Source organism: Strix uralensis, chromosome 3 (genome assembly GCF_047716275.1).
Source record: "Strix uralensis isolate ZFMK-TIS-50842 chromosome 3, bStrUra1, whole genome shotgun sequence".
Taxonomy (NCBI): domain Eukaryota; kingdom Metazoa; phylum Chordata; class Aves; order Strigiformes; family Strigidae; genus Strix; species Strix uralensis.
Genome location: NC_133974.1, coordinates 59,733,382 through 59,749,725, shown reverse-complemented (window position 1 = coordinate 59,749,725; position 16,344 = coordinate 59,733,382). Strand labels below are relative to the sequence as shown.

The following is a 16,344-nucleotide window of genomic DNA, read 5'->3' as shown; positions in this document are numbered from 1 at the left end:
ATGTCATTTTATATAGAGGTTTTGGGGGGGATGGCTGGAGAGAGAGGCAGAGAAAGTATCAGCTCCAATCCCCCTGATCCAAATTGTTAACTGATGTAATGTTTATCTCTGTGTGCCCAGACATTTATTAATGCTTTGGTGAAGAATTCTCCACAACATGTATTTTTTACAACTACTCAAAAACTGATTAAGAAAAAAGAAAAAGAACAGTATCAGGGACCGCTGGCTAAGTGGTTCTTTTGATTACTTGCTAGTTATAGATTTGGTTTTAAAACAAACTGTGTTGAGATAAACATTTTGAAGGCTGTAGGCAGGAAGAATTTTTTTCACCTCTGAAGAAAAAAAAAAAAATGTCAGGAGTGGGGCTAGCAATACAGTTTATGAAAAGGTTGAACCCTCTCTTCAATATTCACTTGTACCACATTACCAGAAAGGATTTGTTAACAAAGGTTCTTTTTCTGTGCTAGTTTCATAACTTTCCATACTGCCTCCCACCATGCAGTTTTATTTTCTTTTGATTAAGAAAAGAAACCTCAAGTATTTATGAAATTAATAGCCAAACTCATGCAACTTCAGGCTTCAACTTTAGTGACTTAACCTGCATAAGTTTCAAGTGTCCAACCTTTTATTTTGAAGACGGTGAAAACAGCTGTACATTTGGCATTTTAAATAAATTTTTAAAAATGAAGAACAAACATGTTAAGATTAGCAGTTTTAGTTCCTTTCTCTTTCCAGCTAGCAGCTCTCTTCCCCCTGCTTTTCCACATTTGTACTTTTTTGCTTGGAGCATTTTCTTCTTTTTTTGGACAACTTATTTCAAGAGTTACATCATTCACATTGTCATAAAATCTGAATCTGGACACAAGTCAAAGGATTAAAAACAAAACACATACTTCCCACTCCAAAAGGAATGAAGTTTGTAAAAGGATTTTACTGTAAAGATTTCCCAGAAAGTGAACGTTTTTAGAACTGGCTCAAACCTATCAATTCTTACTAAACAGCAAGCTGTTAAAACTCTGTTAAAATGTCATGTGCATGCAGGAGGAAGGGTAAACAACCAACTGCTGACTTTAGAGCTTTCTGAATTTTTCTTAGTGTTTTGAAATCTTTCAATTTCAAGCTATGGCATCACAGGCATTTTTTTCCAAGACCAAAATAAGATACTTAGTAAAATAATAAACATTCTGTTATTTGCACAGCGTAAGGCTCAAAGTGTGACAAAAGTATAGTTTGGAAATTCAGAAGGAAACATTCCCATTCAATATTTATTTCCTATCAAATGTTCCAGTTTCCCTACTTCATCCTCTCCATGAAGTAGATTAGAGCAATAGACAGGTTCATATTAGGCACTCCCTTTCAAAAAAAAGGAGTTTCCCACCACCATGGTGCTCTCAAGATTTTGACTTATTACTCTGTCAGTAGCTGAAGATAAGTGCTGTGAAAAACACAGTGAACAAAAATAATGGCCACCTTCATTAAGGTCAGCCAGAGCAGGGGTGTGCAGGGCTGCTGCATCTCATTTGAGTAGTGGGAAATATTTCCTATCCTGAATGAGATTAATAACATTTTTAGAGTATGTGCCTGCACTTCAGTGTTGAAAATTAAATTAATGCAAAAGAAAGACTTGTAAAGAACTGACAAATTCTAAAAATACTCCTGGTTTTGCCAAATCTTAAAGTCTCCCTTAGTTAACTTGTTGACAGAGTACTTTCTGCCTTACTCAGAAATTGCATTCACCCAAGCTCTTTGGAAAACCTGACAAAGGGCTTCATATTTCTCTAAAGCTTTAAATTTCTTTAAAGATTTATTTTAGGAATAATTTATTCTGTAACACATATTCATTATAAGCATATATCAAAGCCCCCTCTTATGATTTCCATAATGTTTCTTTTACATGCAGAGATTCTGCAGAATCGATGAGGGAACCAGCAAGTAGAACATCTGACCAGTTTTTCTCAATGGGTCATTGACAAGAATCTGCACAAGCGTGAATCCCTTTTCCAATGCTGAACAGAAGCTACAAATACTTGCTTTAATACATATTTAAATGGTTTGAAGCCACTACCTGCAAGCCAAGGGAGAGCAGCTCACCTTGCATTTTGGACACTTCTGGGCATTCCTCTGCCCGTGTTCGATTTCATTGGCCCAGTGACGCAACAGCTTGTCTCCCTTCTTGTATTCTTTGCAGTTAACGCCTTCATGCCAGGGAGAGTGGCACTTGAAACACCAGACAAATTGGCAAGATGGACACTGGATCTGTACAAATGAGAAAACACCACGTTTGCAAGCTGGGCACTGACTCAACTGGAAAGCCTGTTTTAAAACAACTGCTCTTAAATTAGGAGAGTAGCTGCCCAACAAAGGTCTAACATCTTTTGAAGGGTCTGTTTTAAAAACACAAGTTGTAGAAACTAACTTGTTCTTTTTCAAAGAGAGAAAATACAGAACTATTTGCTAAAGCCAGGAAAGGCCCCAGTCAAACAAATCACACGTAGCTTGGTTTAACCATAGAAACTTCTTCCCAAATTCACTGTGTGGCTCAAATGCCAAAAGGCAAAATCCAGGAAGCTTATTCAGTTGCCTCCAATACACGTGTGAAAACACCTAAAAATTAGCAGCCAGTTTTCAGTGCTGTGGATCTCAGTCTTCTAGTTATAAACTTCCCTGCCAAGGCTATTACCAGGGACTACCTGGTCTTCTGAAGGGGCTCTACAGAGTCCAGAATGGGTTATAAAGCTTATATTAGAAAAGGTCCAGGGAAAAGGGGCCAAGAGCAAGGGTCTCAACTAAGGGCCACAACTATCACCTGGAAGTCAGGCACCTCCTTTTGCTCTTGATTGTGTAAGGGCAAGACGAGGCAGTGCCAAACAGACCACAGCTAACGGCAAAAACCACAAACCAAACTCCTTAAGTTGAGAAAGGATCTATTCTTCCCACTCTCTGGGTTTTAAATCATTGTGTCAAACATCATGATGACCATCGTCATCATGTCTTCCTTCAGAGCATGGCTATTTTGAAAAAAAGCTATAGCAGCTGCTGTGTTTGTACAAGTAATAAATAGAGGCAAGTTGCTGGTGCTTATCTGATGAAAGACAGGCTTCCTACCTGGATTGTGACTAAGGAAAGCAAGAACTAGAAGCCACATTAGACACAGGCATGTCTCCACTTCTGCTGTGTTTGGCAGCAAAACATCTCAGCCTGAAAGACGGGAAGGCACATCTCTCAAGTGACTGCTGAGCCCTGTCCACTAGCTCCAGGCAGCCCATGCCTGGCACTGCCCTTGCTTGGTACCAGCTGATGGACAGGACTGAGGAATTCAACCAGACAGAAAAAGGCTTTTTAGTTGTATCTGTGTCTAGAGCTGGTTCAACACCGAATCATGGATGTGTCTGTGCTGGCCATGCATGGTGTGAGGGTGCTGCTCAGGAAACTACATCCTAGTGTGTAGTCACACATGAAGACCCCAAAATGTATTTCCGAAGTTCTCACTCCCACCAGCTGCTGTGCCTTCTGCTCAGACATGCTGACTGGTGGTGTGCTGCCTTGACTCCAATTAAGAGTCCAAAGTAGGCACTCTGATCAGTCTTAAGTATTTTGCTGGGGGGCAGCCGTAATTATTTATATGTGCAATTTCTACATCCATCACTACCAGCATACTAATACAAAGCTGATCTGATCTCTGATGCATGACTGAGAAATGAAGCCGTCTACTACCCCTAATGCTATTCCCCAAGTTCTATACACAGAGACAGCATTTAGCTTTTTGCCTTTAATGTTTCACATTAAAAACTTAATTGACACAATGGCTCAAGCTGAGCATTTTTATGACTGTGGCTGACCTATTTTTCAGTGGTTGTCTTTAACTTCATCGGTAGAGAGAAATTTTAATTTTTATTTTTTTTTTTTACACTGCAGCAGTGTGCAAGTCATAGCTTCATTTGTATAAAGTGATGTACCTCTGTGCGGCACTGTTTAACCAAGTATTTTACTTTTAACAGTGGACTATATGATGCGCTGCTCAATGCATCACTTCAGCTTACCTCTTTATGCCAATACACATCTACAGATCAGCAAGTGTAAAAATGGGAGTTAATGGTCAAGAGAATTAATAATTTTCTCACTACCCATAAGACAGCATTTCCCCCTCCAGGATCCTTTGCCTGGGCATAAGGCTAAAGTGCAAAGAAGAGAAGCAGCATCAAGAAATTGACAGATTTTCTTACTACAACACATTAAATTGACAGATTTTCCTATTATAACACATTAACATTTTAGGCAGTTACCATCTACTAGTCATTATCCTTATAAAAACAATAGTATGTGCATTTAAGTGTTAGAATACATACATTTCCTTCATATCAAGCAGATTCAAAAGGAATGTAATATTAAAATGGATGAAATTCTGATATCATGTAGCCGGTGTAAGTATAGCTTACTGTTTTCTATAGCTCCAAAGTGACATTTTCTGCTAAGGCACACAATAAGATACCTCACACAGAAGAAAACTGCGCGTATCACACGCTTCCTGTCAGTGAAGTGAGTTACTGCAGACACAGGTAGGCAACACAAAAACAGGAAAGAACAACAAATTAACTTGTTTGTAGGGGAACAACACAATAAAGCTGCAACGTGTGGATTACAAACATTCTTACTTTTTACACGAAAACACAGTAATGTCTAAGGCCAAGATAAAGTATAAAACAAAAGCAATACAAAATAAAACCGGTGCCCTTTCTGATTTGTTTGTCTGCTAGCCCAGACGCTAAACCAAAGGGAATACACTATCCTGCATCTCTGCTTCCCAAATGAAATCTCCTAATAAAACAGTTTAACAGGAAAGAGGAAAATTCCCACTCTGAATAACCTAAAGAATAGTGTATTCATTGCTACTAACCAAACTAGCACAGAGCACTGATCCATGTTTCCACAATACTTTAGAAACCAATATACAAAAGATAGATTACTAGTAACTATCCTGCCCAATATCTGGGGTTTTTTTTTCCCCTTTTTCCCCCACCCCAAGCTTTGAATTTATGTTTTTCATTAACACGTCACAGTGACCTACTGCAAGCATCACACTGTACTGCTCAGTATTTGTTATGCCTCAGCCAAAGATGGAGCTTGTAGCCACAATTTAGTGTTCTGCAACCTGAAAGCTTTTATAAGTTGCAGTATCCAGACATCTGAGATACAACATGAATATTAAAAAATACAAACCCAAACCAACGATCTGCGAAGCTACAAGTTAACACTTCTTAAACAAAATGCCAACATAATTTAAAACATAGGTTTTGTGTGTTTGGTTTTGGGTTTGGTTTTCTGGTGAAAATCTGACAAATTCATTGCAGGCTCTATCTTTCCATTATAGCATGCATATAATTGGAAGAAATATAGCAGCCACCAGGATATATATTTAATTTTATACATGCACACTGACATCAGATGTTTCCAAATACATTATACTTAGAAAGTACTGAAATACAGGATGAGGCTCTAACCGCATGAACTCAGAATAACATCTGTTACCATGAATAGGCCTGACTAACTGAAGTAAACTAGAGGGAACTGTCTACTTCATTACCAGGTTTGGAGTTCCTAGTTTCCTCTTCCACCTGTCACCCCTCACAGCACCTTCCTCAAAACTGAACTGGTAAATAGTTTTCACATTTTGAATACGCCACTTGACTTCTTTGTTGTTCAATACTGTATGAATATACATTAAGCAAAGAAAAGCATGCTCTTTTAAGTACTTATGAACCTTATTTTTCTTGGAACCAGTGGCCGCAAAACAAAACCCTAAACCTATTCAAACTTGGATTCAGCGTGACACCAGTGTGCTTAAGAAATAGGGACGCAACTGGCCAATTATAGCAGTCTTTCAGATTCTTATTCCATTCTTTCTCTGCTTTTCTGAAAGAAAAAAGTCAAGTATGATTTGCTTTATGCTCCAGTATTAGTGTATGAAATCATCACAAGGACACAGAAATGCTATCTACTTATAATTTAAATCAGTAAAATACATTGTAGCCCAGCAAAGCAGAGAAACTATACCCCAAAAACACGCAAAACATCAATCCAGTGTTTTTTCAAATACGTTTTTTGTCACACAAAAGTTTTTCCATTTATTTTACAACTTCCATTTCAGTCAATCAGAATTGAGAGGATGGATATATACACAATCTTCTGTGCCATCTGGAGGTCAGTGTCCCTTGAAATAGAAAAGATTACACAACTTCTCATACTAGCCCTTTGGGTTCTCAGCTTTCTGAAACACTGACCTTTGAAGCTAACATTTTCCATTTTCTTAGCTAGTCTCTTTACTGCGGACTAGTCTAACTATGATTTTTCTCACCTCCCAGGAAAAGACCTTTCAAAACTGGTAGGTAACTTCAACACGAAACACTGCTTGATGTGACACGATTATAGCAAAACTGACTGCACGTTAAAAATATTCTGAGAGCCTGAAGCTGCAAAAATCTTAGTGGGATTTTCTGCTGCTTAGTGGAATGCTAGCTATATAATAGGATGGCCAAATTAATCATGCAACTAACTGATTACATGAACTACAATCTTTAGTTACAGCTACACAGTTACTTTATTCCAAAATAAATAGGGGCTCCTGCCAAAACAGCTGCCGCCTCCTTGTCACCAACCAGTCCTGTCTCTTGTACCAGCTGAAAATAAGAACAACAAAACAAACAAATCTTGTATCCCACTGGAGCTGATCTTTGATCCAGCTCCCAGTGTGACACCAAAACATCAACATGAGCAAAAGCAAGTTAGCAGGAATGAACAGCTGAGAGCAAACAGGGAGAGCAGAGCAAAATCACCACGTTCACAGCAGTTCAGGCTCAAGGCAGATTGAAGTGATGTATAGCCATGAAGGTAGCTACTAAAGGTTAAAATCTGATCCAAAAAGGGGAGAACTGATTGATATGAACTACGCAGACCCACTTTATCACAGCATCTTTGCAGGTACAGATTCCTACTAGTTCTAAAGCAACAAGTTTCAGAAACTCTTGAGTAGTTCAAACAAGATAGTTTATATAACAACCGCACTGAAAAAACATTTACATTTCCAAAGCCAAGCACTCAAAGCCCTTCTTTTATGTGATGTTTATCTCTTGACAGAAGCAAACAAGCAAACTTCATTACGAACCTCACAGGTTGACAAGGCAGAAATAGAGTCCAAGAACCAAGAATTGCTTCTTCATGGCAGGTGGCAGGTCAAAGAACTAACATTAAGCATCAGGTGAAATCCATGGCTTAGGAGAAAAAAATCCCCCCAAATCACCCCCAAAACCCCTCACAAAACTAGCCAGCCTACTCACTTTTGTGAAACCTGTATCTGTTCCATGCATAGGAACTAAACTGCCAATTTTTCAATTTTTGCCCATTTCCTTTGCACTTTGGTATACTAGCTTTCACCAAAGGTTTATTAGGATCTTGTCTACAACCAAGTTCTGCACTCCCAATTTAGGTCATAAGACAGGTGGCAGAGGTATTTCCTCAGTTAAAAGTTGGATCCATTTGTGATACAAATATTTGATATGAGAAACTAAATAGTCACACTGCTGTACTGTGCTGTCCTAAGTGGCACTAATGGGAGAAGAAAGGTTTAGATAGCAATTTTCCCTTTCCTCCCTCTCCTTCTCTCTCAACATACATGCACCAGCTAACTTTCTAGGCTTAGCCCACCAAGACTGACCTCAAAAACGAAAACCAGCATCAGCAAACTGAACTGCTGGGCTTTCATCAGTTTAGCTGACACAAAACAGCTATAGCAAAGAAAATTAATCTAATAATTTTGCTACCTCTTTAAATTTAGATGTTATTTATACTTTTAAATAGTTTATCAAATCTTAGGAATGTCATCAATAACATTTTTAAAGTATCTGTTCAAATGCACTCTTGGATTTTAAAGTGTTTTCCTGTTGTAGTGCATAGGAGAGTGAGGGTACTGGCACTGAGCCCTTGCGTGCAGTGATCCTACTAGTAGGCTTGCGTACCGACGTTCCCCACACATGACTCAGTTCTTCTGAAGGCAGCACTTCCAGTGCTGGTGCAGAATTCATCTGGTGCAACTGCTGTTTATATTGGTTGCATGTGAATATGTGAGTTTCCTAGTCTCCAGTCATGTCTCCTATGCTATATGCAGAAGAAAATGAGTCTTTATCTCCAAAGAGCCTGTAATTGAAGGCACGGACAAGATACATACAAGCAATCACAAGAGAATCTAAGAAAACAGAGATAATAAGGGCCCACAGCTACGTGTGTATGTAACTACTCACATATACACAATCTCATATGTAGTCTTCTTTTTAAACCTTATCTCTGCAACAAAACTATTCCTTGTGCTAAGCTTAAAATAAGTTAAAGCTGTACCTATGTCAGAAAACAACACAGGTTCAGGGAGTAGGCTGAAGCCCTGGACTATGATCACACATACTGTTTGCTAGCACTTTCCTAATTATATTTCTGAGCAGCATCAACTAGACATTCTTCCAGGCAACAGCTGGGCACAGCTCAAAGAACACATTTTGCCAGAGTCTGTTCCCAGGAGGAGACTTAAGCTGTGCAGATCAGAGCTACAACATACTGCAAGCCAGAAGCAGTTCCCTGGTCCTGCAGTGATGTATTATTTCATGCATCACACAGCCTCCCATCCTTTCTGATTATGATTTGTAGGGAAGTGGTGGGAACATTTTAACGCATAAAAGAGCACTGGTGGGCAGAATGACCCATTTTGCATCTTGAGGAACATTCTCAGAGTTGGCATGTTTATGATACAACAGCTGCACCACCTGTGACTCACACCAGTGGGACACTAACAGCTTCTGGCACCTTGAGAGGCTACTCCAGAAGCATTAAAAACTCTGATCTACCCTGGACTCTACATCCTGTCTACACCTGAGGGAATGCTAAGCAGATGGGTAAAGGAGAATGGTTGTGGGCAGAAGGAATTTTACCTGCAGTTTTGAATTTCTCCACCTCTGTGTAAGATGTCAAAAATCTGAAAAAGTTAAGTCCAACAGACAGTGTGGCATATAATTAATGCACTGCACAGATATACATAAGCAGCTCATAACTCAGAGTTAGCTTTACCAAGGTTTCAACTCCACTGGATACACAACCTTCTATCTTCTAATCTCTGTACTGGGCTGAATCTTATGCTGTGTAATTAGCGCTATCTAAACAGTCATCTAAACTTGTACTAAGGAGAACTCGTTTGTCCAGGAAAGGCCAGCTCAATCATGAAATTAACCACAACAAATCTAATAACCGGATGGAAAACTAACACAGAGCATGATGCTGAAGACAGAACCATGGTCTTCTGGAACTGAGATGGACCTTCAGCAGCCCAAAGCTTCTTCTAACTGTAATCTCTTGCTTTTTACCTTCAACTGAAATTACAGTATAAGCAAATCTACTAAAAGAAATGCTGTAAAACTTTTTTCTTCCTATTTGCCAAGTTTTCTATATTGTGAGTGATGAGACTACAGTAATGTATAACCTCTAGCAGGGGACTGAAGAAACCAAAACCAAGAATCAGGACAGACAACAGCTCTAAGGAAGGAGCAAGCCAACAGCCAAACACTATAAAATTGCCCAGTATTCATTTGCCCAGAGTTTTAGGGAAAACTTATCTTTGCTAGAGTTGTGTGTCTAAAATTATCACTTATAGTGATAACTCCCCTTCCCCAGTCTCTTCTGATTGTGACCATATTGTTTGCACGTCAAAGAGAAAACACTCTTTAAATTAAAAGGTGTGTCAGGACAAAATTACACCACCCACCAAAGAAGTAAGGGCTAAAGTTCAACTATTTGAACTGTTAGAAATCAATTAAGTAGTTAAATCAATGTTGTACTACAGATTCATATTCCTAAGCTTGTACACAGCCCCAGTGATACAAGAAACCTCATTTAATGCCCACCAAATGCTGTCCTATTTTTGCAGTGCCATCTAACCCACAGTCCTGGCAAGCATGCTCACTTTGTATTTGTTCTCCAATTTGGCAGGGGTAGGAATGTGGCCTCTTCTCCGGAAGGTTGTAAAGTGCTTGCACTGAGGGCACGGCTTGGTGCTGGAGTCAATGCGGCTGAGTTCCAGGAAATATTTATACTTGATGATGTCATCATGGGGCAGGTTATAGAGGACAGTTGTTTCATCCAGGTGTTCGCTGCACTCTGTGATTGGGCATTTTATATCCGCTTGTCCCAGCTGCACCTGCATATGAAAAAACCCAGAAAAGCCGTATGACCTTTTGCTTGGAAAAGTTAAGCAAGCATTTGTGATTTTTCTTGAGGAAATTTACTTTCAAGTACTGTAACAGTCCACAAACTATCAAGCACATAATCTTAAAATTATTTTGACTTAGTCCAAGCACACTGCGTTTTTTTCAGAGTATTTTCAAATCCAATCAGAAAAGCTAATTACCCTTATGACAACTGCAGCTATTAAACATACAGTCTCAGAGTATGTACCATGGCTATGTACTCCATGAAAGCAAAACACAATTCCTAACTAGCAGCATCCATCCAGCACTCCATGCTTTGGTTGTAATGGTCAGCCTCCACTATCACTGCTCACACAGGCTGCGAGAAAGCAGGCAATGGAAACATCTGTGTGCTGTTTCACTGCAAAACGTGCTGGGAACCACAACACAGAGAAATTAAAGTCAATTTAGGATCATCAGAGTCTAGCAGCTCTGACTCAGTGCTAGCCTTGAGTTGGTTCCTGCTTAGCAAGCTCAGTGTCTCTGCAGTCTGCTTCCAAGTAGCTCCTTACATGCCACACTGCATGTGCAGAAAGTGTGAGCTGAGCCTGGGGCTGATCAAGATAATAAATTTTCCCAGCACTCAGAGTTAGAGTTTAAAAACAATCCCTAAAAAAAACCCCAAAATCCTTAAAAAATAAAAAAAACCCAACCCAAAACAAAAACAGGTATAGAAGCAAGCTCAAGGTTAACAGGGCTGAAACTGTTGTTGATCTAATGAGTCCTGATGGTCCCAAGCTGATCCATATGGTCAGATATCCGCAACCTGTTTCCAGAGCTCCTGGATCCGAGAACAGCACTGGACCCAGTTCTGTACCCTTCACGCTTGGCAGGCTTTAACAGCTCAGCCTCCATGCCAAAACAGCAGATCCTACTTGGTCTGGGAGCAGCAGAGTTGCATTTGCTTGGCACTGAGCCTGAGTTAATAAACCCTGCTGGATCTTGAGAGTCTGCAAGGACCCAGCTTGAGCATGTTTGTGTCTGCCTCAAATAATCTTGCATGAATGAGTGTTGACTGTACAAGTGGAGCTTACCACCAGTCCAATTCCTTCCTTACTGAATATCTCCGTGCAAAGAAAAAGCGGTTCAATGGTGCAACCAGCACTTCTTTCTAGGAATTACTGTTTCAAGGTTGGCAAATTTGATTTCCCTAGACTGCATATTCTTTAGCATGCTCCATTATGGGAATCTGCCAAACAATACACTAAATACAATAGAAACACCTGAGATTTGGATGACGATCTCGCTTCTGCATAGTGGTACCAGAAGACACGTCAGAGACTTCACTAATGCAGTATTTAAGCTAAGAAAGGAGGAGAAAAACCCCTAAAACCAACACAACACTACCCTGCCATTTCTGCCTCAGCAATGAAAACATATGAGCTCTAACTGAATGATAATTAATTTAGGCAGGAGCCAGAGGATCAGAAGAGTCATAACAAAATGGTATAAAACCTAAGGTTCATACTGACTTCAAAAAAATCCCTATTGCACACTACCTTTGTTCTCTTGGCAATGTAGCTAAACCTAAGCAGAGCAAAGGGGTTAGATACACATTAGAGAGAGAAAAGCAGGGTGAGGATGGTGGCAGCCTGTCCCAGACCAGCAAACACTGCGGTGAGCAGTTGCTGCCGTGGTGCTCTAAGAAGCCTCAGCTCAGGGTGCAGGCAGGTCAGGATGGAGGCAGATCTGCCTGCAGTACAGAGGAGAGGCAGCTCCTCCAGCAATACACCCACTCTTAGGAGGGAGCTTCCCTGAATTTCATTTCCAGCTCCAAAAGATCAGCAGAGCTCTACCACATGCAAATAAGGCTAGGCTCAAAGTCTGGCTTTTACATGGACCTGCGTAAGTACAGGAGGATTATGTACTCAAAGGTATTAAAAAAAACAAAACCCCACAAACTACATGCTGGGAAATGTCCGCATTTTATACCTGTAGGACACTAAGTCACTGGTAGCAGCATGTGAAAATTGAATTTGAGCATAGGACATCACTAGAGTGACTCTTCTCAGAAGAATCACCCAGTACATCATGGAGGTGTGCTTAAAAAGGAGATGATGATTAATCCAGCACTAGAGCACTCAAACACGCTAAACTAGGAAAACAATTTGCTACAGAAATATAAATCCTTGCACTACTGCAAGGATTAGTACAAGCTTCTGTTTAAAGAAGTGTAAATACAACAATTTAAAACTAAATAATCAAATTAAGCAGGAATGTCAGGGGTTTTAAGCATTAGGGAAATACTGAGAGGCAAGCCCTTTTGCTAAGAGTAAACTAAGCTACAACGGGGTAAACACTTCACAGTGAGAAGGCACACTGTATCTGGCATCTAAACTAGTGCTTAAGAAGCACTGCTTATATTAAATGCTAGTTAGAACAAACCTGCATTTATAAAACGAAGGAATACAAAGCTGAACACTGTCTATATTTCATGCCCACACAGAATATGATTAATATATGTGGTAAAAGTCAAGTGTGGTTTCAGAGCTTATTTTGAAAATATGGTTTACGCCCACTTGAAGTAAATCATTTTTATCCTCTGTAATAGTTTCAAGCCTTTCAAGTTTGGCGAAGATTGATCCTTTTCCTGTGTTTTGAATGGGACTGAAGTGAACAGAGCTGGTTCGCTTATTAGCAGGATCTTCAATGGAGCCTTGTCTTACCAAAACAGTCCATCTTTGTTTGTGCACTAGCATCAGCAATTAAGTACAGCTTTAGAGGTAGCCTGTTAGGCTACCTGCTGCTGCAGACCCAGAAGGTGCTACAGAATGGGAAAGAAAAAACAAAAACATTCCTTATAACATAGGTAGAAATACCTAGTTTTATTCTTTTCCTTGATTTTTTTTAATTTTGAAGAGCCCATCCTTCAATATCAATTTATCACAATGTCAAACCTCTGAGTTTTAAGAAGCCTTTGAATTTCAAAACACCATAGTGTGGTAAGAACTTCAGAACTCCTGGTATACACAACAACATGGTGTATTTTCACAGCATGATGAACGACTCAGATATGTCCAAAAGCAGCTGAGCTGTAGTACAGTGTTAAATGTCAGGCAGCATGCAGTTCTTATGCCCAGCTGTGCTTCACTTCTCTAAAGCATCTTCAGGAGGGGCTAACTCTGCCTACAATTCATAAGGAGAAAGCAGGCTCTCAAGACCTTCACTCTACAGAAAGGTAACATTTAAACTATCAGAAGAGAAATACGTACCTCCCCATCACCCCCATACCCTCCAGATTCTTGACATTTTATTTGAAAACACTGGGGGTTGGGGGGGGGGGGGGGGGGGCGGGGGCGGGCAGGGCAGAATCAGACTCTACAGTGGTCCACTTACTGCCCCAAAATGCAGTGATACCAGCAACAGAAAACAGAAACAGATGACATAGTACTTTAAATAAGAAAATTATTTCTGCACCCTGAACTTTCTTTTAAAAGGAAATCTTTGTTAGCCACACATAAAGCAAAGTTCAAACTACACCAGAGAAGCATTGATTTATACCTGTCGTTTAGCCTGGCCCAAGCTGGATGTAATCTAACCCTGTGCAGGCTGTACTTGGGCAGCTATATTCCTTAAAGGAGGGGCCATTTTACTTTAAAATAGACAAACGAGCATTTTCTAACTAAAACTTTACTCTTAGTTCAGAGATGCATATGCTAAATAAACCAGTAAACTGTTCTTACTTCTCACCTGAAAGAAAAGTGAACAGTGCCATCTCTGCTCTGCACCTCTGTAAAGAAATTCAATTTCTACCAGTGTGACAAATTCTCCCCTGTAAACTACCAAAGATGTTATGCATAAAAAATAACATTCTGGAAAGCACAGATGCAAGTGAAGGGACACTCTGGTCTACAGGACCTTCATATTCTACAGGGGAGAAAACAAATGGCAAGTTCCCTTTATTTATAAGCAAAATCCCATTGCTCACTGTTCACCGGAAACACTGCTCTTGCATTTTTGCTGGTAAGTTGCAAATCAGTGAAGAATTACTTTTCTTGTAGGTTTGGTAAGTGGAGAGTGTCATTTTGAATTTGTTTTCTTTAAAAAAAAAATCGTGGAAAATACTTGAAGGATTAATCATGGTTCGGGACTCTACAGTGATAGGTGCTAATCAAATGAAATCCAAGTAGACATGACTCAACAAGTGAAAACCAAAGACAGTGCAAACCTTTACTAAGCATTCTGCACCTGCCTTTAAGCTTGTGGTTCCATGACCATTTCTGTGGTCTGAGTACTAACTTCAGCAGTCTGAATCCCCCACCTCTGATTTGTGTCAGTGATATGCTGGCATTCTCCATTAAACTCCTTTTACAAAAAAAACCCCACCAAAATTCTATGAAACGGATTCTCTTTTTCAGTCCATCTGTCCTCCCTCCTCATTGCTAAATGGTAAAAATCAGTGCTGCAAGACAAAGTAAGAATGAACAGCTGGAAGTACAAGTAATTAGATTAGGGGCTACCTAAGTTGTATCACCACCAAAACAGATTGGTTTCTTGTGTGCCACCTCCTCCACTGGACATCATCACACAAGTTCTGGTCTGCCATTTATTACTTCACAAACCATACCCCATGGAGTATGTTTCATTTTTATTTCCCCACTGGACATCATCATACAAGTTCTTGTCTGCCATTTATTACTTCACAAACCATACTCCATGGGGTTTTATTTTTATTTCCCCTTTTATTCATTTCTCAATACAGAAGACTTGCAATAAATCACTTTCTGAATTCCTTTCTCATTAAGTCCCCCTACTGTCTTCTCTGCCAACTACCACCTGTAACCTCACTCTAGTTGAGATCCATCACTCCCCTCCCTCAGGAGTCAAGGGCTTCACTAGCTTTAGCAGGGCATATATTGCTGATCTCAAAAGGATCTAGAAAAAGTTCAAATTGGTGAGGAACTCCTTCACACTGGTATTGAACTAATAATTGTTGTATTTTGAGTTTTAATTCATATTTTCTGCTATGTCAGGAAATATCTGAGTAAGCACCAAAACAACTAGAGTGACCAGTCTTTCTTCATAGTCAGTGGAGAATGAGGAAGACAACTGAGGCAACTCAAACGTGGCAAATGTCAACAGCACCTTTAAGATGTCTAGGAGAAAAAAAAAAAAAAAATTCCCACTTTTCCCCAGCTCAGGTGCTAGAAGTAGCCCAAAAAACCTAACTTCTCCCAGCAATATCTGACAGATATTCAAAGACAAAAAACCTCAAATAATTTCTGTATACATTTGTGACAGATGTCCATTTTAAATTGTATTTTAAATGGCTATTTATTCTTAATAAAAGTACAACCAGAGACTTCCACTAAAAAAAAAATGAGATTTCTATTATGTCACAAGCTCACATAGATCAACCCTGAAAGGGTCCATCAGGATGTCCTCCTTCACATGTCCTCTGAGGACAAATGCTTTGTTCTCCTTTCACATTGGTACCACACATCTGGATGACCCATGACAATGACATGTTGGTTCCTGCTCCATGTGACATTCAGAAAGAGAAAGTCACTTGGGCCCAAACATTGTAAGCATGAGCAGACACCACCTCTTCTAGTCACACTGTTAGAGATTCACATTAACTATCACACTGTCAACACTAAAAAAAGACACAAAAAGAAGCAAAGTCTCAGGACCTTTGAAGAACATGTTAGTACCTCATCCTTCAGGAGAAAGGCACTCAAAAGCAAGAAGCTGGGAAGGTGTACATAACTGAATCCAATCACCACCATCAATGGTTTGACCTTTCTGTTCCAAAAGCATCTCTCTTTTGAATGCTTTACAATGCATATTTAAATGCGGCATCAATTTAAATTCTCATCTAGCTTTCACAACCTCAGCCTGTACTGGGTCTGGCTGAGCCAGAATTGGTTTTCCCCTGTAGCAGTCCTCATGGTGCTGTGTTTTATGTTGGGAGCTGGCAGGGTGTTGATAGCACACTGGTGGTGTGGCTACTGCTGAGTAGTGCTTACACAGCACCAAGGCTCTTTCTGACATTCCCCCCCCCCCACAGTGGGATGGGGTGGGCAAGATCTTGGGAGGGGACACAACAGGACAGCTGACCCGAACT

The 16,344-nt window shown here is 39.9% G+C and overlaps 1 protein-coding gene across 4 annotated transcripts in view; it reads right to left on the bottom strand.

Moving 5' to 3' along the window:
- RNF217 (ring finger protein 217) overlaps nt 1-16,344 on the bottom strand; it is a 71,145-nt gene that overhangs the window by 26,361 nt on the left and 28,440 nt on the right. For all 4 annotated transcript variants that reach the window (XM_074862422.1, XM_074862423.1, XM_074862425.1 and 1 more), the window contains exons 2-3: nt 9,995-10,228; nt 2,092-2,256 (exon numbers count right to left, since the gene is read on the bottom strand). In XM_074862422.1, coding sequence (XP_074718523.1) covers nt 2,092-2,256; nt 9,995-10,228 — 399 coding nt within the window. The remainder of the gene's footprint in view (nt 1-2,091; nt 2,257-9,994; nt 10,229-16,344) is intronic.